The 22,540-nt window shown below is 42.3% G+C and overlaps 2 protein-coding genes across 4 annotated transcripts; both read left to right on the top strand.

The window, feature by feature from the left end:
• Positions 1-9,040: 9,040 nt before the first annotated feature.
• Positions 9,041-16,567, top strand: LOC308312012 (uncharacterized protein). The gene is made up of 15 exons (XM_080758861.1): positions 9,041-9,072; positions 10,694-10,738; positions 10,918-11,032; positions 11,192-11,287; positions 12,371-12,460; positions 12,941-13,003; positions 13,315-13,407; positions 13,613-13,726; positions 13,802-14,104; positions 14,207-14,299; positions 14,410-14,505; positions 14,605-14,700; positions 14,803-15,099; positions 15,202-15,300; positions 15,411-16,567. The coding sequence occupies exons 2-15, from the start codon at positions 10,718-10,720 to the stop codon at positions 15,476-15,478; spliced, it is 1,644 nt and encodes a 547-aa protein (XP_080614987.1). The 5' UTR covers positions 9,041-9,072; positions 10,694-10,717; the 3' UTR covers positions 15,479-16,567.
• Positions 16,568-16,663: 96 nt separating this feature from the next.
• On the top strand, positions 16,664-22,154 carry LOC308311611 (uncharacterized protein). 3 transcript variants are annotated; one of them, XM_080758361.1, is made up of 9 exons: positions 16,664-16,870; positions 18,239-18,283; positions 19,246-19,360; positions 19,495-19,557; positions 19,854-19,976; positions 20,324-20,428; positions 20,811-20,900; positions 21,083-21,196; positions 21,307-22,154. In XM_080758361.1, the coding sequence occupies exons 2-9, from the start codon at positions 18,263-18,265 to the stop codon at positions 21,705-21,707; spliced, it is 1,032 nt and encodes a 343-aa protein (XP_080614487.1). In that variant the 5' UTR covers positions 16,664-16,870; positions 18,239-18,262; the 3' UTR covers positions 21,708-22,154. The 3 variants fall into 3 exon arrangements, with proteins under 3 accessions (XP_080614487.1, XP_080614486.1, XP_080614488.1); XM_080758360.1 differs by lacking the exon at positions 16,664-16,870 and having other exon boundaries at positions 18,228-18,283; XM_080758362.1 differs by lacking the exons at positions 16,664-16,870; positions 18,239-18,283 and having other exon boundaries at positions 19,245-19,356.
• Positions 22,155-22,540: the final 386 nt, after the last annotated feature.

Here is a 22,540-nt window from a genome sequence, read left to right as displayed (position 1 = left end):
AACGTCCATGTAATTGGGCATGAATATATTTCGACAAAATATTCAGGCTGGCCTAAATGTCTCATATGGCACCAGAAGCCCTCTAGCATTGAACCCAATTAGCCAACAATCCACTCCAGACACTTCATATCTACGCCTACAGCTCCATGTGCTGTGTTCATTCTGACGATTAACATAACTTTCCTTTCAAAACCACGGGGGGGGGGAAGTCTGCTTAATGCTGGGGTGATCTACATTTTTCCTGTGGCAAAATATCTTCAAATATCGCAGGTCAAATGCTCATTTGAACATATACTGTAACTGAGTTAGATGACTCCTGGCGCCGGTTCAATTAACCCATCTTCAGAAATCACCTCTTCTTCTTCCTTCATGTAACGCCAAGAGGTCAAACTCGGTGTCCTGTAGCCATGCCCCGAATCTCTGGTCCTACCGAGGTCAGCTGGCTTCTGAGTGGTGGTCTGTATAAGGGTGATTATATGGCCTCACTCACACCAAGACGCACTTGTGTCCTGTGTGTTCTGTGTGTCATGGCCGCCTCAATGCATTTCCAATGGGAGTCACATGGTTTGAAGACACAACCTTGTTGCATGGTGGGGGGCAGAAGACAGCCATGCAACAAGGTTGTGTCATGAAACCATGTGACTCCCATTGGAAATGCATTGAGGCGGCCATAACACACAGAAGACGCAAGACAGTACAATATACTGCCGACCATATTATGGTCAGCAGGCATAGGTGTTTGAAAGTGGTGGGTCGTCTCCTCCTCCTCCTCCTATGACGCCCTCTCCTGGGTCCCAGATGTAGTGATGGATGCGGGAGGGCCCGGCTGTCTCCCAACTCCTGCTTCCAAGCTGCTGCTGCTGCCAAACCATGCATCTCTGGAGAGAGGTCGTCAAGAGGTGGAATTGAGCATCTCTTGTGCTGCCTTGATGTAGGGGTGGGTGGGTGGGTGGGTGGCGTGTTGTAGGGGTGGGTGGGTGGCGTGTTGTAGGGGTGGGTGGGTGGGTGGCGTGTTGTAGGGGTGGGTGGGTGGCGTGTTGTAGGGGTGGGTGGGTGGCGTGTTGTAGGGGTGGGTGGGTGGCGTGTTGTAGGGGTGGGTGGGTGGGTGGCGTGTTGTAGGGGTGGGTGGGTGGCGTGTTGTAGGGGTGGGTGGGTGGCGTGTTGTAGGGGTGGGTGGCGTGTTGTAGGGGTGGGTGGGTGGCGTGTTGTAGGGGTGGGTGGCGTGTTGTAGGGGTGGGTGGGTGGCCGGACCCGAGTCTGCTTGGAGGAGCTGCCGTTGCTGTAGTGTTGTGCAGGATGCCAGCAGTGTTGATTCTGTCGACTAAAAATGTTCGTCGACTACCTTTTTCCACTGACGAAAACTAAATGGAAACTAAATAAAAACTAAGCTATGATGAACTAAGACTAAATATACTGACAATTTCGTCGACAAATAAAAACTAGACTAAAATGTTAAGGGACTAGTGGACAAGAGATCCAGTATAAGTCATTTTACAATTAGTTGCATGCTGAAAATAGCAGATCTACAAGCTCACAACGTGACGCGTTGTGGACTTGTAGATAATATATGGCTATTTTCGACGGCATCAAGGCCCACCGAAATACAGTTTGTTCGACTAAATCAACTGTAGATTTAGTCGACTAAAATCTTATGATATTTAGTCGACTAAAACTAGACTAACACCAAGACAGTCCAGGTGACTAAAATGTGACTAGAACTAAATGAAAGCTATTCAAGTGACACCGACTAAAACTAAAATCTGCTGCCAAAAACAACACTGTGTGCCAGTCAGTCAGTCAGTCAGCCATGCGTCTGTTCTGTCCTGGTCAGATGAGAGGGTGGCAGCAGATAGAATTCGGAGGGCGTTGTTGATACGTTGTTGCCACATCGACATCGTGCTCACATGAGGGCTTCTGCTCCAGACCGGGGAGTCTGCAGCAGTATTCCGCTGCAGAGAAGACCATGGGCTTGGGTAGAGATAATCGCAATCGTCTTAGTGGAGACCCCCCCCCCCCTCCCCCAGGTTGTTCCAGTGAGGCAATGGATCAGCTGGTCGTATCAACGAATCGAATACCCTCCAAGTCGTTATTTCCAAACTATTATTACTTTTCGAAGATCAACAAACTTGCAGATCTGCTATTGATTTTTAAATGTGGAGATAAGAGGTATCCTGGCTTACAGCAACGATTATATATAAGGCGCATGGTGAAAATAGACACAGAAAAGAGGCAGAATACCACAGGCTACGGGGCAGGTATAGCAGTGCATATAGAATTCCCATCGATTGTTCAGAGAGAGAGAGAGAGAGAGAGAGAGAGAGAGGGAGAGGAATGCTTTCCCAGATAACTCGTCTTGTCCTCTCATCAGTCCACTCGGTCCCTTTGACAGGAGTATGAGGAGAACAAAGTGAGCTGCAGCTGCCACAGAGAGAGAGAGAGAGAGAGAGAGAGAGAGAGAGAGTGATTGAGTCTATCTATGGTCTGTATGTCACCATCACACATCTACAAAAGGTTAACCCGTGACTGTAATGGCACTGTGGCGTCATTAACAGAACCTGGAACATCCATCCCTCCCTCCCCTGCACACACCCCCCCCCCCCCCCCCCCCCCCCACACACACACACACACACACACACACACACACAGGACTCAACCTGAATCCGATCGATCTCACAGCAGAGCTAATAATGCCAATCATAAAGCCACGAGAGTCCACAAAAAACAGAGCTGAAACAAAGTGAGAACACAGCTAGCAGAGCGTCGAACAAGACGGTCAATAACTGCAGTGAAGACATTACATCATGACGCGATTGTTTGTTCATTTGTCGCCCTGTCCCCTCTGCGTCTGTCTTCACAGGTGCTTGCGAGAGTGTACGTGCGTGCATGCGTGCGAGAGACAGAGCGAGACAGAGCGAGTGAAAGAAAACGCTTTGGAGTGCTTTGTGTGTATAGCTGCAGTATAGAGGGTATGCGCATGCACAAAGTGGGGGAAAAAAGTGAGTTTAACGTCGTTTAGTAAATTAGTACAGTACAGTACTGTACTGTACTGTACTGTAGCCTACAAGTCATTTCAGACTGGTCTGATTTTTATTTTGTTTGGAGTATGAGCTGTCAAGGTCAGAAAGTTGTTTTTGCCACTCAGTAGGTGTGCAAACTTCCTGCATAACTTCCGGATATGATGATGATGATGATGATGTCACGCACATAGTACACCCTCTATAGACGAATCCACGGAGCAGTCACACCTCAGCTATGGCCGCGCCCAGGGCACCCCTCAGTGGATTAGTCCATAGAGACACCTGTATACACACAGCACCAACGGCCCAGTCTCCAAGAAGGACAAGATCACTTGTCTGAATAGATCAGGGTCTGTCACCCTTAGTTAGACCTCATACAGTATAATAATGATCTGATGCTGGGCCCCAAAACCGCAGCATTCGCATCGTGGGGAAAACTTTCGCTTGTCGACCGGCTATTTCCTAATAACAGAAAACAGAGAAGCTACGTACTACAGCATAGAGCCCTGAGGTACTCTCCGGGCAACCATATGAGGTTTAACCCTGGATTCTTACCGGACCATAGTATCCCCAGTGTGCTCTACTAGGATCACCGCTTTTTCACCAAATCTTTTCACAGAGAGTTCAAAGATAGGGTTCAAAGATAAGATAAGATGTGACGATCCCCCACCCTTTGCTTAACCCATTTAGACCCGAGATCGGATTCTAATAATGTCTTCTACATCCTGAGAGTTTTCTGAAAAAGCTATGTTTCTATGTCAGTGGTCAATTTTTCTAAAATAGCAGACCTACAAGATCGTAGCAGATCTACAAGCTCGCTATGAGCTTGTAGATCTGCTATTTTTTCAATAGCTTAAAGCATAACACAATGCCAACACCAAAAGGGGTTCCCGCCCCAAAATGGGTAGAGCAAGCCGCTCGTGAAGGATTCTCAGCGATACTACGGTGTTTTCACCTCATCCTCCTATAGGGTCAAGTTGGTGGATTACAAGCTCTGCCTTCATACGCAAACGAGCCGGCACAGTATACCTGTACGTACATATAGCCAAGCTCCATGTCAACAACAACAACCTGCCACATCAACTTCCTGACACGAAGAAAGCAATTTGTGAGGCTACTATACTGGGCCCCACCACCATTATGTCCGGACACCACGCCAATCAGCTCAGAGTTCTGACTGTGAGCCTATAGATGCTTATGAGGGGTGGGTGGGTGAGCGGCAGCATATACAGTACAATGTGTGTGTGTGTGTGTGTGTGTGGGTGGATGGTTACACCACCTTCAAAGCTACTGTATTTCATAGGTGCATTGATACTAAAGGTCCAGGAAGTGCGTGTGTGTGTGTGTGTGTGTGTGTGTGTGTGTGTGTGTGTGTGTGTGTGTGTCCTGCCTCAGTAGACACTTGTTAGCGCTGTTGTGGTCACTATACATTTGGGACTGCACTGCAAATGTTGGACACGTGTCTTCCATTGGCTGATGACACCGTCTGTTCAAACCCTTATGCACCGTTTATAAGGTTTCAAATGGAGAAAAACGTGGAAGAACATGCAGATGACACTGTTCAAACCATTATGTACCGTTTTGTAATTGCAAAACAGTACATAGAATTAAAAACAATAAGGATTATCCTTATATATATATATATATATAGCCTTCATCCAAGGCGCTTTACATAGATCGGCCATCCACTACATTCACACATCGGGAGCAATTAGGGATTCAGTGTCTTGCTCAAGCCTCAAGGACACTTTCGACACCAACTCTGGGGGGAGCACGGGTTCGAACTGGCAACCTTGCGGACTTGCGGTTCCCATCCAGCCACTCTACCAATGATGACAGGGGCTGCAGGAAGAATAGCCTACTGATTGTACAGAGTCAGTGAGCCTATTCTGCTCAACAGTACTACTAGAAGATGTAATTGTTGGTGATTTCTCGCCCTCTGCTGGACTCTTTGCGTATGTACACAGTATGCATGCATAATGTACTTCCCCCCCTGTGTGTGTGTGTGTGTGTGTGTGTGTGTGTGTGTGTGTGTGTGTGTGTATATATATATATATAAATAAAACACACACACACACACACACACACACACACACACACACTGTGATTACATGTTCTCCCTATTGCAGTCCCTTGCTAATTAAGCGTTACTGTTCGTTATGGTTGTTGGGAGGGCGTTTCGTTTAGCAGGTGTCAGTCGGTAATATAACCAGGTAGACCGTAATTAGTACTAATTACACATTTGCATTATTGGATGTTTGGGGTTGTAGGAGGTGATGTCACTGATTGGGGGGCCAATTTCCACACATTAATTACTTGTCGCCACGTGTTGTTTTTGACAGCAACATTTTTAGCACATTTTAGTCACCCGGAATGTTTTGGTGTTAGTTTTACTCAACAAATTATCGTGAGATTTTTGTGTACTAAATCTACATTTGATTTAGTCGACTGACATGTATTTTGGCGGGCCTTGATGCCGTCGAAAGGCCTAATTTTACACTTATAATAAAAGATAATAAAACAATAGCAGATCTACAAGTTCACAACGCGTCGCAGGATCTCTTGTCCACTAGTCCCTTCCAAACATTTAGTCTAGTTTTTTTTTGTTTGACGAAGTTGTCAGTATATTTAGTCTTGGTTTTAGTCATCGTAGCTTCGTTTATTTAGTGGGCCGTTGCATGATCATACACCACTGGCAGTGTACGTTCAACGTTATGAACTTGTGCAGTCCTACAGTAAGGATTGTGAGTTGCTCTGGGATAGCAGAGTGTAGACAGCTAGTGCTACTGTGCTGTATAACCACCACATTAATAATTTAACTGCACACTAACGGCTATTAATTTCCAAGTATTTCATACGGAGCAGGCATATTGCAACACACTGGTCTCTCTCAAAACCCAATGGGAGATGCTTGATAATCCCTTGAAGAGAGAGCATAACTTTACTAAAAAAAAAAGAAATTTTAAACTTAAACCCTGTAGAACGAAAACATTGCATGGATGCAACTGGGACGTATCCTCGGCTCAGTGATGTATCCCAAGGTCATCGGGGTTTCGGGTCTAGCGAACATATACCCCTCACTCGGGTGACCCAGCAGGGGTGACCAAGTCCCGACTTACGTCCCAGTAGCTACCCTCGATCAGACCCACTAGGGAAAGACCAGGGCCACACAATCCGTTGGAACCACTCCGGAACTACTATGCCGGGACTGAGAGGTACAATTCTGGCATGTAGAGGGACTAGTCTCTGTGGGTTGACTCCTGTCCGGGCCCCTCCTACGTCTCACCAGGTCCACTCCTGCTCTCACCAGGAGTACAGCGAGGACCTGTGCATTGCACCAGACTCCCAGCACCAGACACTTCATTCAGAAGTGGTGGATTCTTGAGCGGCAATGGTTCTGCAGGCTCCACCTGGGCAACGGTAGCACTGCAGGCTCCACTTGCGGCTCGAATGGCCCTCCTAAAGGCCTCATCGAAGGTTTTTGGGCTTCCTCCTCACGGAGGATGCAGGCTGGGGCGCTAACCCATACTGCTCTCTCTCTCTGGTGGTCACCAGACTATACCTGGTTGTCACATAGTCTATTCCTATGAGTCACTATAAATAGAATACCTCAGACCGAAAATACATCGCATGGTCGTATGCTTTGGTGTATTTGTTGGTCACCTCCTTCCCCCCCACATTACACGTTGCGCTGCGACACGTTGTGAGCTTGTAGATCGGCTATTTTCAGCATGCAACCATGTGTAAAATGACTTATACTGGATCTCTTGTCCACTAGTCCCTTCCTAACATTTTAGTCTAGTTTTTATTTGGCAACGAAATTGTCAGTATATTTAGTCTTAGTTTTAGTCATCGTAGCTTAGTTTACATTTAGTTTCCATTTAGTCAGTGAAAGAAGGTAGTCGACGAGCATTTTTTGTCTTAGTTTTAGTCGACGAAAACAACACTGCCTGGGGAGGCATACTATTTTTGGGTTTATGGTCCGGTCAGGAGTGGATGGTAACTTACATCATGTTGTAGTCACTGGTTTGTAGTCATCAGGCCGGAAAACAACCAAAGCGGAGTCACTGGTTTGTAGTCATCAGGCTGATCTCTCACTCGCCATCCCATAAGACTCATAAGTTACCGTGACGACCAGATGGTAGAATATTCTCCCTGAAGCTATCACATCAGCTATACAAACTTTGAAAACCTACCTAACCCAAAGATGTTTGTAAGTAAGGTTGGAGTGGCTTATTGTCAGTATCGGCTGAGGGTGTCAATCCCCTTTTTCAATATTCTTTGCTGATTCAATTCTAGCCTCCCTCCCGTTTGCGCTCCACAATAATACATATTAGCCGATCTACAAGCTCACAACCTATGGCGCTGCAATGCGATATGAGCTCGTATACTGTACATGTGCCATTTCTGCTGAATGATACCCCCAGAATAGGGTTTGCTAGGTTTCAAGAAGTTAGAAAGGTGATCAGTTCATTGTAGCACGAATGAAAACACATCAGTATTCTCTCCATTCCTCTTTTAGCCAGGGCCCGGGAGTAGGTTAAAGCCCACCCTCAACGGTGAACAATGGACGCAGACAGAACAAAGTACTGTATTGATAAAAGGCTCTTCTTGAATTCAATATTAATCCCATTTGCTTAAGAGGGATTACTGTACTACATGTATCAGTTAAGTAGCTGAGAGAGAGAGGCTTTTCCAAAGTACAGTATGTACATGTAGGCTATGTGCCTGACTGTTTCCACACACACACACACACACACACACACACACACACACACACACACACACCTTGTGTGTCGAGTACCATATAGTAGCCTACAGTATGGAATTTACAAGTAATAAAGTGAAGTCTAATAAAAACATCCATAACTAATTGCCAACATTAATGCAGGTGTGCAGAGAGTCACAGGCACGTCACCACCATTCACTGAGAGTACGTCGCGACACCCCCACTCTCACAGATAGGTGATTTCACCCCCCCCCCCCCCCCCACACACACACACACACACACACACACACACACTTGATCAACCGACTGACAGTTTCTTCCACTTGGACGTCAGCAACAACTCCGTTTCCCCTCCCTATATGAAAGCCTATTGGCCCATTTTAAGATTGATTGAATGGCGACTGTGCCATTTTTGCCTAGCCAACGCATGCCTATAGATACACCTGGGAATTTTGGCTGGGAATATAGGCTAAAAATAGAACAGAAAAATAAATACAAAGCCAAATTCAGCACGCGGGCATCGTCCCCTCACCAGGCTCATCCCACGCCCCCACCCCACCTTCAGATACCCTGTGACACCCCTGGCAGGGACACACACCTGAGACACAGGCACTCTCATCAGTAGAAGACAGTCATGCAAAATCTTAGCACAAGAGGGCACTAAATCCAAAACAAACCGACACAGGACTATTTATCTCTCTCTCCCTGATTGATTGCAAATTGTATTAACAGTTTAACGAAAGTACAGGTCAATACAAAAACTGCTATGAGGGTAAAACCAGAAAAAGCACCACACCCACACACACACACACACACACACACACACACACACACACACACACACACACACACACACACACACACACACAGTATAGTAACAGTGCCTTGGGTATGTGATTATCTCTAACCCTAAACGTAAAGATATTAAACTTTTAAAAAAAAATGCAAATCACTTGCATCCTAAAAAACTTTTTCAGTAAGCCAAATGGAGAGGAAATGATTGCTCCATTAAGAATATCTGGAAACAAGAGGATTTTTTTCTGTGATATCCTTTAGCGTTTATGTTTTGACCGTTTACATTTCTGTCAATAAAGTAATCAATAAAAACAAGGTCATTCAATACAGATCTTTGTTTTTGAAAACCATACATTTTAACATAAGAGTGTGTGTGTGTGTGTGTGTGTGTGTGTGTGTGTGTGTGTGTGTGTGTCCTTACGTTCGTCTTTACGACAGCCTCTCACTTACGTTGGTAGCGGGCGGGGACCGGGGTCACGTGGTTTTTGTTTATGCTCGTCCATCTCTAAGCGTCTTGCACAGTGCACACTGGTAAGCACCTTCGAATATAGAACATCATGTACATTTAAAAGAGGTGTAGCATTATCTGGCATATGATAATAATGTGGTTTGATTTAGAGTCAACGTATTACACGAACGTTTTTTATTAGTATTCTATTCATTCAACTTTGACCAGGCAGAGCCGCAGTAGTAGTTGTACACAGTAGCCTAACCACAGCGGGGTCAGGATCCAGTCTATGATGTTATAATCTGCTTTTTAAGCTATTGGGTATTTTTTTTTATTTTATGCAGTGGTGTGTGTGATTAGAATTTGATTCGAGTCCCAGTGTATCGGTTTGTAACGGGAGTGGGACCCGATCAAGTCAAGACCCGCCGCGTCTACACGGTGTATTGTATGTACGGCGAAAGAACCTTATACCTCCTCCTCGTTAATGCATTTTCTTTCCTATCATCACAATGCAAAAAACATACCGATCTGATTCTTGTTTTGTTGGGTGAAGAAACGTCGGACACTCCCGTTGCGTTGCGGCGGACGTCGGTTGATTGTGGTTTGTTGTTGCTGCTGAGAAACAGGAAGACAACCACTTTCTTCCTGTGATAATGGTGGCCATTTTATGGTGCCACTCAAATTTCCCCCCCCCGGATAGAGATTTCCAAAACTATTTATATACATTATTTTAAGAATAGAAATAAGCAATCAGGATCCTGGTGAATCATGACCATGATAAAACCATAGACTGTAAAAAATATGGACAAAGCGTTCCGCGGGTCTAACGTGAACGTAAAATGAAGCCTGTCAGTCCTTGCAATGGAAGTCGCCATCTTTCTAGATCCGTTTTGCCCCATCTCAGGCCAGCTGGCCCATTGGCTGGCCCAGACAACGAGGTGGGACTTCCCCCCTTCTTCTTCGTTGGTTTTTATTTTGACTCGAGTGGGTGGAGGATCCATAGAGTTATACTCTAAGGGAGGATCCCGTTCATAGACTGTAACGGTAGCCACGCCCCTCAGAACATGCACGACTTTATGGTCATTTATTTTATGGTTAAGTTGGGCCCAAATACATGGACTTCTATGGGGCTATGGGTTTTTCTGGGTCCAGTGATAGCGCCACAACAGGCCATTATATGAACTTTAATTTCCTTAGTGGCTTCACAAAATATCTGTCGGACTGCCCCCCTGGATAAAACCAGCCATTAAAACACAGTGGTGCCAGAAAACACAATCAATTTAATCCCCCCTTTCCCCTCACTGTATATGTTTCTTTTACCTATTTTATGATGAATTCCAGTTCTGTTCTTTGGCTATATAGAAGTGTCTATTTGTACGTCTCTAAACGTTTTGATTAATTGAACAAGGTGGACCCTCTTGTAAACAAGCCTTATTGGGTCGTCCACTCACAGTTACCAGTCTTTGTATTGAGTTGTGCTGGAAATGTAGGCTACTGTAATTCTGCAAACCGTTAATAAATATTTAAATCAATCAATCAATACTTCACATTTTGTTTTAGTAGATAATCTATAGTCTTAAAGCTAAACTCATATTACCTTTCATTATTCTGTAACCTACTGCTGCTGTTATGTAATGTGTATTAATTGCTTGCTAGTTGAACCAACTTTAAAAAAATACAAATAAAACCTGTTTTCTCACTTAGGTGACAGAAACGACTGCAGTCAGAATGAGTTCTGTATCAGATAAGGTGAGAGGGAACAATAGTGGGTGTGAAGTTATTCAATGTTAACATGAGTCTGTTAGCTTGGTGTCATAATTCTTTTTTTTTTTAAATAGTTTTTAACATTTTGGGGAAATACTAGTAAACCAGTTTGTTAGTGAGCTCCACAGATAGATATTCCCTCCTAGAATCTCTGTCCATTACAGGACTTTGATGTCCTGAGGGTTCACTTTTCTGACAAGAAGTGGAACAAGCTGAAGGAGTTTGAGAAGATAATATACTTAAGCCAAATGACGAAACACCTGTTTAAGCTCTCCTCAGGTAATGTATAACATGGTATAACACAGTAACGACGTAAAATAAGGGAATCATGACATAGGCTACAGCATTTAAACAAACATACACATTATTTTTTGCTGTATGGTTAGAATCCATCCATACACGTGTTTAACACAGTCTGTGGGGTTTCCCCCCTATCAGGTATGACTTCTAAAGTGCCAGAATTTATGAGGAAATACGAGGAAATGCGGAGAGATGCCGACGACTCCGAGGACTGGAATGATTCTGATGAGTCTGGTATTTCCAACACTACTACAGTACTACGCCCTTTTGGTGTTTTAAGCATTATGTTATACTTTGTTGTAAAATAGCAGATCTACAAGCTCATAGCACGGGCTTGTACCTACGAGCTTGTAGGTCTGCTATTTTTGAAAAATCGTGAAAATGTGGTGCAAATCTTTGAACATAATCTTTCAGAGCGAACGTTTTTAACTCAAATCATTGCTTCTGGGGGGTCGGCGGCCAACTACAGTTTTTGGGTTCTTGACATGAAAAACCTTGAGCATCACTGATATAGAAACATGGGTGTTTCAGAAAACTGTCAGGATTTAGAAGACTTTTGTTAATGTCTTAATATAAGTCGGGTCTAAATGGGTTAAAGGAGTAGTTCAGCCAAAAAAATACTTATTTTCTATCAATTACACACCCCATGGGGTGTTCCTCAAGTTATACTCCTCTACTTTACTGTTGCTATTTGCTACCAACCCATTTAGACCTGAGGCCCATTCTAAATCCACCCTTTAAATCCTAATAGTGATGATACCTATATTGCCACAGCACGATCCAAAATGACACGGATATGAGATGGGATGATCTCACTTTTCTCTTTGCTTGTCTCAAAGAGAAATACACACACAAGTTTAACACATTTTAACCATTTAATACACACTCAAGTTGAACATGTTTTATCCACCTGGAAATACATCACTCCTCTTTAACACCAGCCTGACAAAAATTAGGGGGGAAAAAATCATCATCAGGCTATCTGCCAAGTTGTTATATTAATCAATGCATCCAGCCAAGAATTCACAAATTGTTGTTGTACTTCAAGTATTTATATTTTGTAGCAAGAGGAAGGAAGGCACTGGAGCAACTCGGACAGTTTAAGCCCTTTTTAATTCACAAGGTGCAAGTAAGAAATGACAACGTTTGGATGTATTGGTCTCCGTTAGGTCATGAAGATGTGTCCGATACATCGAAACGTTGCAAATGCCTGCCTCTGAGATGCACCAGAATAGCCTACCAGAGGCTTGAGGCGCGGTGGAACTTTCGTTTGCCTACCGTATTTATATTTTGTGTGTGCGTGTGTGCATGTTCCAGATGATCCGCCACCGCGAAAGAAGACTCATCGCAGCACAAGTGACAGAACTCTCAGAATTCGGACCAATGTTGTCGACTACACCGAACCGAGTAAGTGTAGTGGAGGATGACCACTCTGCTACGCTCCGATATGCAATCAACCACATCTATGTAATAAAATGCCTGTGCATCTATGTTTATGTGTGTCTTTGATGAACGCTGAACTATTCAAATGTCCATGGCGGTATGTTAGGATGCGAGGAGGGTCATGGCAGGTATATATAAAAGTGAAGTCCTCCTAAAATGCCATGCACTAAATCTCCACACCAAGACCCAGACCCATAGACCTCAATGTCACAACATGATCTCACTTCCATGTTGGCTGTTCGAGCATTGTCAGTGCATGGCAACAATCTGCACCTTATTTCCATCCTAAAATTGTATATGAATTGTTTGTTTAGTTAAAACTTTCCTACGTGAAAGTTATCTGTATAGCAGATGAATTTGTAAATTATGCTGTGGAAAGTGGATGGAAATAATGTCAACTGTACATAATTTGAATATGCATAATGCATATCATGTGTCTTTCAGCACTGATGGACTGGACCGCCGCCTTGAGGAAGCAGTTGTCGAGATGCGGCGCAGCAGTTAAGAGTAAGTAAAGTACTGTCGTATACAGCGATTCCAAGGCAAAATATAACGATAAGAAGCACCATCAATACAGAACAACAGTATACACTAATACTATGCTGCTTCACATGGAAACACGTCACGACACGGGAGTTGGCGGAAAGCCATTTCAGCTCATCTTTAATAACAGCCTGACAAAAGTCAAAAGATGTCAACCAAATTGTTCTTTTAAACATTGCAACCGATCTCTGAATGTATTTATGTGTTGTACTTGTTTCATAAAAATTAAAAACATAAATATCTTATATTCATGTGTGTGTGTGTGTGTGTTCCAGTTCATCATCATGAAGTGAAGATCGAGATTTTTGACAGAAGGCTCCGAAATCGGACCAATGTTGTCAACTACACAGAAGAGAGAGAGGATGACCGTTAGTGATCCTTCTCGTTCTCTGTTTGCATCCACCTTGCTTTCGCTCTGTTAACATCAATCTTTCTTCCTCCATCTCTCTCTCTCTCTCTCTCTCTCTGTTTAAATACATATTTGTTCTCTCTTTGTTTACATACGTCTTTGTTTCTCTCTTTCTCTGATTCTATTTTTGTATTTGTCTCATCTTTTCACTTTCATGAGGACAGGCGGTGCTGATCAGGAGACATCCACGCCTCAGTCAAGTGAGGATGACGAGGAGTGGGACGATGAGGAGTCGATTTCTTCTGACGAGGAGTCTGGTATGCCAACACCATACTACCGTAAGTACTAAAATGACTTATTTTCCATCAATTACACATCCCATAAATAATCATCTTTTCACTTCATGAGCACAGGTGGTACTGACCAGGAGACATCTGCACCTCAGCCAAGTAGGAAGAAGAAGAAGAGAGGAGAGAAGAGTGAAGATGAGCAGTCGATTCCTTCCGATGAGGAGTCTGGTGACACAACGGAAACCGCGAAAGTTGGTTCCCCGAGGGTTACTCTGTTACGCTTGTCTGTGGACTTCATTAAGGCCAAAATGTACCAGGAGACATCAGTACCTCAGCCAAGTAAAGAGGAGGAGGAGGAGGAGAAGAGTGAAGCTGAGCAGACGACTCCTTCCGATGAGGAGTCCATTCCTTCTGACAAGGAGTCTGGTATGCCAACACTACCATACTACAGTAGTTACAAAAATGACTTATTTTCCATCAATTACACATCCCATAAATTTGTCTCATCTTTTCACTTCATGAACACAGGTGGTACTGACCAGGAGACATCTGCACCTCAGCCAAGTAAGAAGAGAGGAGGGGAGAGTGAAGATGAGTCGATTCCCTCTGATAAGGAGTCTGGTATGCCAACACTACCATACTACAGTACTTTAAGACATGACTTATTTAGTTATTTTCCATCAATTACACATCCCATACATTTGTCTCATCTTTTCACTTCATGAGCACAGGCGGTACTGACCAGGAGACATCTGCACCTCAGCCAAGTAAGAAGAGAGGAGGGGAGAGTGAAGATGAGCAGTCGATTCCTTCTGACGAGGAGTCTGGTATGCCAACACTACCATACTACAGTACTTACAAAAATGACTTATTTTCCATCAATTACACATCCCATAAATAATCATCTTTTCACTTCATGAACACAGGCGGTACTGACCAGGAGACATCTGCACCTCAGCCAAGTAAGAAGAGAGGAGGGGAGAGTGAAGATGAGGAGTCGATTTCTTCTGACGAGGAGTCTGGTATGCCAACACTACCATACTACAGTACTTAAAAGAATGACTTATTTTCCATCAATTACACATCCCATAAATTTGTCTCATCTTTTCACTTCATGAGCACAGGCGGTACTGACCAGGAGACATCTGCACCTCAGCCAAGTAAGAAGAAGAAGAAGAGAGGAGAGAAGAGTGAAGATGAGCAGTCGATTCCTTCCGATGAGGAGTCTGGTGACACAACGGAAACCGCGAAAGTTGGTTCCCCGAGGGTTACTCTGTTACGCTTGTCTGTGGACTTCATTAAGGCCAAAATGTACCAGGAGACATCAGTACCTCAGCCAAGTAAAGAGGAGGAGGAGGAGAGTGAAGCTGAGCAGACGACTCCTTCCGATGAGGAGTCCATTCCTTCTGACAAAGAGTCTGGTATGCCAACACTACCATACTACAGTAGTTACAAAAATGACTTATTTTCCATCAATTACACATCCCATAAATTTGTCTCATCTTTTCACTTCATGAACACAGGTGGTACTGACCAGGAGACATCTGCACCTCAGCCAAGTAAGAAGAAGAAGAGAGGAGGGGAGAGTGAAGATGAGTCGATTCCATCTGATAAGGAGTCTGGTATGCCAACACTACCATACTACAGTACTTTAAAACATGACTTATTTAGTTATTTTCCATCAATTACACGTCCCATAAATTTGTCTCATCTTTTCACTTCATGAGCACAGGCGGTACTGACCAGGAGACATCTGCACCTCAGCCAAGTAAGAAGAAGAAGAAGAGGAGGAGACAGTGAAGATGAGTCGATTCCTTCCGATGAGGAGTCTGGTGACGCAACGGAAACCGTGAAAGTTGTTTCCCCGAGGGTTACTCTGTTACGCTTGTCTGTGGACCGCAAGGCCAAAATGCGCCGATGCAACTAGTCGGTTGCAAAAAAAACGTTTTAAGGTCATCCGCACCAATGCGGTTCACTGCATACAGTAGATATTAGTCTGGAATGTCTGTGTGGAAACTGCATTTCCAAGGGGTGGATTATCGTGAATTAATGTATAATAATGGGTCTTGTAAGATTGCTATTGAAGAGCTGTATTTAAGAGACTTGACTGAAAGTAACTGTCGAACAAAGGTTGAAAGAACAGTCCATGCAAAAGTGGCAAAGTGAACATAATAGTATGACTTCAAGTGATATTTACGTCCAAGTTCAAACAAGAGTTTAAGTTTGAAATATACCTGTTGTGAGAACCACCAGTACAGTCAGACACACAATTTTTACAGTGAATAACACGTAGATACACAGATATAAAGGGCTGGTTTAATGACAACCAAGTTGGAGATGAGTATCACATAATTTTTGTATTTTTTTTTGTAATTTTTATAAGAATACTAGCTGCTTTTAATGCTTTTCTGATAAACGTTCTTCCTCTGTTCAAATGATCTATTTGCTACGCCTGTATGAATATTGTTATGTATTATATAGATTAGCATCTGCTCATGTGATCATGGTCGTCAGTCGACATGTGCTCCTATGCTGATAAAACATTCCACAGTTTTACTGTACTGCAGTGTTACAGATACAAAATTCTTAGTTATGTTTTAGAATTTAGATTATGTTCTCTTCTCATTTGACTGTCTGCTCTGTACTGTTTTTATGGTTTAAAGGAGACTATTAAAAATGCAGTGGTTTAAAGTTACTAAGTATATTATGTAAGTATTGTGTAGACTAGTTAAGTATAATTTTGAGGTATTTTTACTAAACGTAATACTTAAGATTTTGATTAATATTACAAAACACTGACGTAGCCGTATACATATTTTGGCCATTTGAAACTTATTTTTCACCGATGTACATTCGTCAATAAAGTTGCCTATCATTTGTATTAGCTGTGGTGGAATCCTAAATTAGTGTACTGTGTGTGTGTGTGTGTGTGTCATAGAGTATTGGGTGTGTGTGTGTGTGTGTGTGTGTGTGTTTCACTCCCATTCAATGAGCAGTGCCCTTTAAGTGTTACGACAGTACTGATTTACGGTAGTCTTTACGACAGTCTCTTTGGTAGCCGAATAGATGGTCACGTGGTTTTTGTTTATGCCCTACGCGCCTCTCAGACTGTAGTGTGTCGTTACTGGCAGTCTGGCACCGTGTCTTGCACATTTCATCCATAAAGTTACTTTTCTGTGTGACTTCTCTCAGGTAAGAACTGAACAAACATGTGGATTTAAGAGGTGTAACATCGGTGTCACATTGGTAACATGTTTGATTTATGGTGAAAGTTGTACAATTACACGAACGTTTTCTATCATTCAACTTTGACCAGTAGTAAAGTAAGTAGCCTAGGCGGTAAAATTCAGACGTCTCTGCTTTTTAAGATATTTATTTTTGTATTTTTTTGGAGTGGTGTGTGTGATTTGCATTTTATAAACAATGTATGGGTTTGGACCCGATCAAGTCGAGACCCACGTCTATCCTTTCTAACCCCCAGAACCTGGCGCCTTTATTTCAGCCTGATGGTGTTGTAGTAGCCCGAGAATCTAAATTTTGGGCTAGTGTTGTAGTTCCGTTATATCTTTTGGGCTGCCATGGTTGTTGATTAATATGATTGTTTGATTATTTTATATTGTTAAGCACTTTGTAGGTTAACATTGTTTAAAAAGCTGCTATATAAATAAAAGAAAGAAAGTTTATTATGATTATCGTCGTCGTGTTAACTACACGGCTGTTGTACACGGCGAGTAGACTTGTTTGGATGAAGAAACGCCGGACTGGACGTCGGTTGTTTTTGTTGTTGCTGAGAAACAGAAAGACAACCACTTTCTTCCTGTGCTTGATTGATTTAAGTATTTATACACAGTTTATTAACAATGTATTTATTAACGAATTTATTTATGAATTGAACAAGGTGGACCCTCTTGTAAACAAGTGTAATGCTTTATTGGGACGTCCACTCAGAGTTAACAGTCTTTGTATTGAGTTGTGCTTGAAATGTACTGTAATTCTGCAAACTGTTAATATATATTTCAATCAATAACATTTCAAGCACAACTCAATACAAAAACTGTGAGTGGACGACCCGATAAAGCATTACACCTTGTTCAATTCATCATAACATTTAGAGACATACAATTACAAATACACTTCTATATAGCAAAAAAAGAACAAAAGAAAACATACAGTGAGGGGAAAAGGGGGGTTGGTTGGTGGGGGATGTACCAATACATTTTATAAATGGCAATTTTGCAGTGCCACTCAAATATCAGCCATTCATTTATAGAAAATATTTTAAGAATAGAAACGAGCCACCCTGGATCCTGGTGAATCATGACCATAAAACCAGCCATTAAAACACAGTAGTGCCAGAAAACACAATCAATAGGCCTACTTCATTTTTTGTTTTAGTAATATTTACTAAAGGTTTGTTATCACGCTACCTCCAGCTAATCTATAGTCTTAAAGCTACACTCATAATTATTACCTTGCATTATTCTGTACTGATATGTATTCATGAGATTTCATTAGTCAGGCTTCAGCTGACAAAAAACCCCTTTCTGTTTTCTCACTTAGGTGACAGAAAAGACTGCAGTCAGAATGAGTTCTCTAGCAGAAACGGTGAGACGGAACAATAGTGGGTGTGAAGTTATTCAGTGTTGTCTGTTAGCTTGGTGTTTGATGGAGATGAACAGGTTGATTCTATGCTGCCTTGTGACTTGTGTCTTTTTGTAAAGCACTGATTGAATAGACAACTACATACATACATACATTGTTTGAAAGGATTCAATGGGCACCTACACATTGCGGGCTTATTATTATTGGCAATTAAAAAATTTGTTTTGAAAGTGGTCTGTAAAGAAAAGTATGCATGATTTGAACATGCACAGCAGTGAACATCATCAGATCTAAATGTACCCTTCAACTTCTTGTTTATATGCCTGAATGGCTATCCAAAGGGTTTGGTGTTCAAGCATGTCATAATTATATATTTCTTTATTATTTTTAACATTTGGGGGAAAAAAATAATAATTTAACATTGAGGCCCACAATGTTTAGTAGATGCACACAGTTACCGTCTGAAATACTAATGAACCATTGATTGATTGATTGATTAACAGTTTGCAGTGAGTACAACTCAATACAAAAAACTGTTAACTGAGTGGACGACACCATAAAGCATTACACTTGTTTACAATAGGGCCCACCATTTTCAATTCATCAAAACATTTAGAGACTACGAATATACACAACTATATAGTCAAAACAGGAAATCATCATAAAGGTGGTAAAAAGGGAAAAGAAACATATACAGTGAGGGGGTAAAGGGGTGGGTGGGGGATTCAGATTTTACGAGGGCCAGTTTAGAATTGCAGCCGTCCGTATAGGTGCCCTTTGAGGGTTTTGAAGGAGTCAAGGGATTCGCATGTCTTAATGACTGTTGGTAGGGCGTTCCACATTTTGGTGGCATAGGAGCGAATTAATTTAGTCCCTTGTTTGTGCCAGACAGTTCATTAGTATTATATAGCTGTAAGCAGTGTAAGGTAACAGCGATAATTGATTTGTGTCTCCGTCCATTACAGGACTTTGAGGACCTGAGGGTTCATTTTTCTGAGAAGAAGTGGAAGAGGCTGAAAGAGGTTGAGAAGAAAATATACTTAAACCAAAAGACCAACCACCTGTTTAAGCTCTCCGTAGGTAATGTATAACAAATTACTGACGTAAAATACGAGAATAATGACATACAGACAGACGTATATTATTATTTTTGCTGTATCGTTAGAATCCATACATGAGTTTAACACAGTATGTGGGGTTTCTCCCCCTATCAGGTCTGACTTCTAAAGTTCCAGAATTTATGAGGACAGCTGCTGATACTGCACGAGAGGAGTCAGGTATTCCAACACCGTTACCGTATTACAGTAGTTCACCAAAAAAGGGGGGGGGTTAACACATTTTATCCACATGGAAATACATCACTCACAAAAATTTGAATATATATTGTTATATTAAACATTGCATCCAGCCAAGAATTCACTAATTGTGAATTGTTATTAAACATTGCATCCAGCCAAGAATTCACTAATTGTGAATTGTTATTGTGTGTGTGTGTGTGTGTGTGTGTGTGTGTGTGTGTGTGTGTGTGTGTGTGTGTGTGCGCGTGTGTGCGCGCCCTGTGTGACTGTTCCAGATCATCCACCACCGGTAAAGAAGGTGAGGAAGGGATACATAAAGAAGGATTATCACAGCGCAGAGTTTACCACTGACAGAGATCTCAGAATTCGGACCAATGTTGTCAACTACAAAGAACCAAGTAAGTACCAGAGGAAGACCACTACTACTACTTTTGGTGATCCTTCTTGCCTGCATCCATCTTTAAGTGACCAAGCAGTCACTTTAGTTTTTCTGTTTTTGTCTGTTTTTTTCTCCTTCCGCCAAAAATAGCAGTTCTGGCCAAACCATGCAGTAGGCCCAGTGGCGAGCCGATGAATTGTTTATTTATTTAAATTAGAAAAGCCCCCCTCTCCTTCCTACGTGAAAGTTCCCTGAGAGTAGCAGATTCATTTGTAAATGATGCTGTGGAAAAGTGGTTGGAAATAAATTAAATAATGTAAAGTGTACATCATTTTAACATGCATGGTACTTATGTGTCTCTTTCAGCAAGTGTGGAGTGGGAAATAGTCCCTTTGAAGCCGAAGAAAAGAAAGGCAGTTAAGAAGAAAAAGATAAAGAAAAGGAGAAAAGAAAAAATTTACAAAGGAAAAGGTACAGGAAAGTACTGTCGTGTATATACAGCAATACGAAGGCAAGATATAACGATAAGAAGCACCATCAATACAGATATTATACACTGTATAGTATACACTGTATGCTGTTTCACATGGAAACTCGTCACGACACGGGAAGTGGCGGAAAGCCATTTCAGCTCATCTTTAATACCAGCCTGACCAAAATTTAAGAATATCGGCTAAATTGTTATTTTAAACAGTGCATCCGGCCAAAACATTACCAATTGCCACATCTCTAAATGTATTATGTATTGTACTTGTTTTTTTATATACACCGGTATAAAAACATAAATATTTTCTATTCGTGTGTGTGTGTGTGTGTGTGTGTGTGTGTGTGTGTGTGTGTGTGTGTGTTCCAGTTCGTCATGTGTTGACCGAAACAGTGCTTGACAGAACTCTCCGAAATCGGACCAATGTTGTCAACTACACAGAAGTACCAGAGGATGACCGTTAGTGATCCTTCTCGTTCTCTGTTTGCATTCACTCTTTCTTCCTCCATCTTTTCTCTCTCTCTCGCTCTCTCAAAATACATATTTGTTCTCTTTGTTTACAATTACACACATATTTGTGCCTTTCTCGTTCTCTGATTCTATTTCTGTATTTGTCTCATTTTTTCACTTCATGAGGACAGGCGCTACTGATCAGGGAACATCCGCGCCTCAGCCAAGTGAGGATGACGAGGAGTGGGATGAGAGTGACGATAAGGAGTCGATTTCTTCTGATTCTGAGTCTGATTCTGAGTCTGGTATGCCAACACGATTACCATACTACATTACTTAAAAGGAGTAGTTGACATATTTTCTATCAATTACACACCCCATAAATTTGTCTCATCTTTTCACTTCATGGGCACAGACAGTACTGACCAGGAGACATCCGCCCCTCAGCCAAGTAAGAAGAAGAAGAGAGGAGAGAAGAGTGAAGATGAGCAGTCGATTCCTTCCGATGAGGAGTCTGACGCAACGGAAACCGCGAAAGTTGGTTCCCCGAGGGTTACTCTGTTACGCTTGTCTGTGGACCGCATGCAGGCCAAAATGCACCAGGAGACATCAGTACCTCAGCCAAGTAAAGAGGAGGAGGAGGAGAGTGAAGATGAGCAGACTATTCCTTCCGATGAGAAGTCTGGTAACGCAACAGAAACCGTAAAAGTTGGTTCCCCGAGGGTTACTCTGTTAGCCTTGTCTGTGGACCAAAAAGCACCAATGCAACTAGTCGCAAGGCCAAAAAGGCAGGCCAAAAAGCACCAATGCAACTAGTCGCAACTCCTTGCACTGAAACAGTCTCAAGGTCAACCGCACCAATGCGGTTCACTGCGTAGATGTTGTGTGGAACCTGTATTTCCAATGTATTTGCTACGTATGTATGAATATTGTTATGTATTGTAATTGTATAGTGTCCATAAATTAATCTGTGCTATACCATGTCATTATGGTTGTCACTGTCAGTGATGATGATAGGCTATACTACTGGTCTGCATTCTACACATGGACGACCTGTTATTCAAGTTTTCTTCCCCTTTTATTTTTTGAAGAAATGTTTTATTGACATGTGCTCCTATATCGATAAAACATTACTCTTCCAATGTTTTACTGTACTGCAGTGTGTTACAGCTACGTTATGTTTTAGATTGTGTTCTGTTCTCATTACTGTACATAGACTGTCTGCTCTGTTTTATGGTATAAAGGGGACTATTAAAAAGCTCAATAAATGGTGCAGTGGTGTAAATGTAGTGGTGTCTTATGTACGCAAGTGTAGACTACAAATTTTAGGTATTTTTTTTACTTTCTTCGTTTTCAATGCTTTCACTTCTACCCCACTACATTGATCTCGGAGGAAGATATTGTGCTAATACTCCAGTACAATTTTGAAAACTTTAGTTATTAGTTACTTTGTAGAGTTGATTATTATTGGACATATCAGACAGAAAAAAAAGAGCAGACATACAACCTCACGGCGCGTCACACCTGCAGCCCGTTGTGAGTTTGTAGATCTGCGCTTGGTGGCACAGGCTATCGACATGACGTTTGTTTTTTAAATGCGACACACTATTATTTTACTTGACTGAAGCTACAGTATAGATACACGTAGG

The sequence above is a fragment of the Protomyctophum bolini genome (genome assembly GCF_963924005.1).
Source record: "Protomyctophum bolini genome assembly, chromosome: 24".
Classification (NCBI taxonomy): domain Eukaryota; kingdom Metazoa; phylum Chordata; class Actinopteri; order Myctophiformes; family Myctophidae; genus Protomyctophum; species Protomyctophum bolini.
This window is presented reverse-complemented; position numbering and strand designations above follow the sequence as displayed.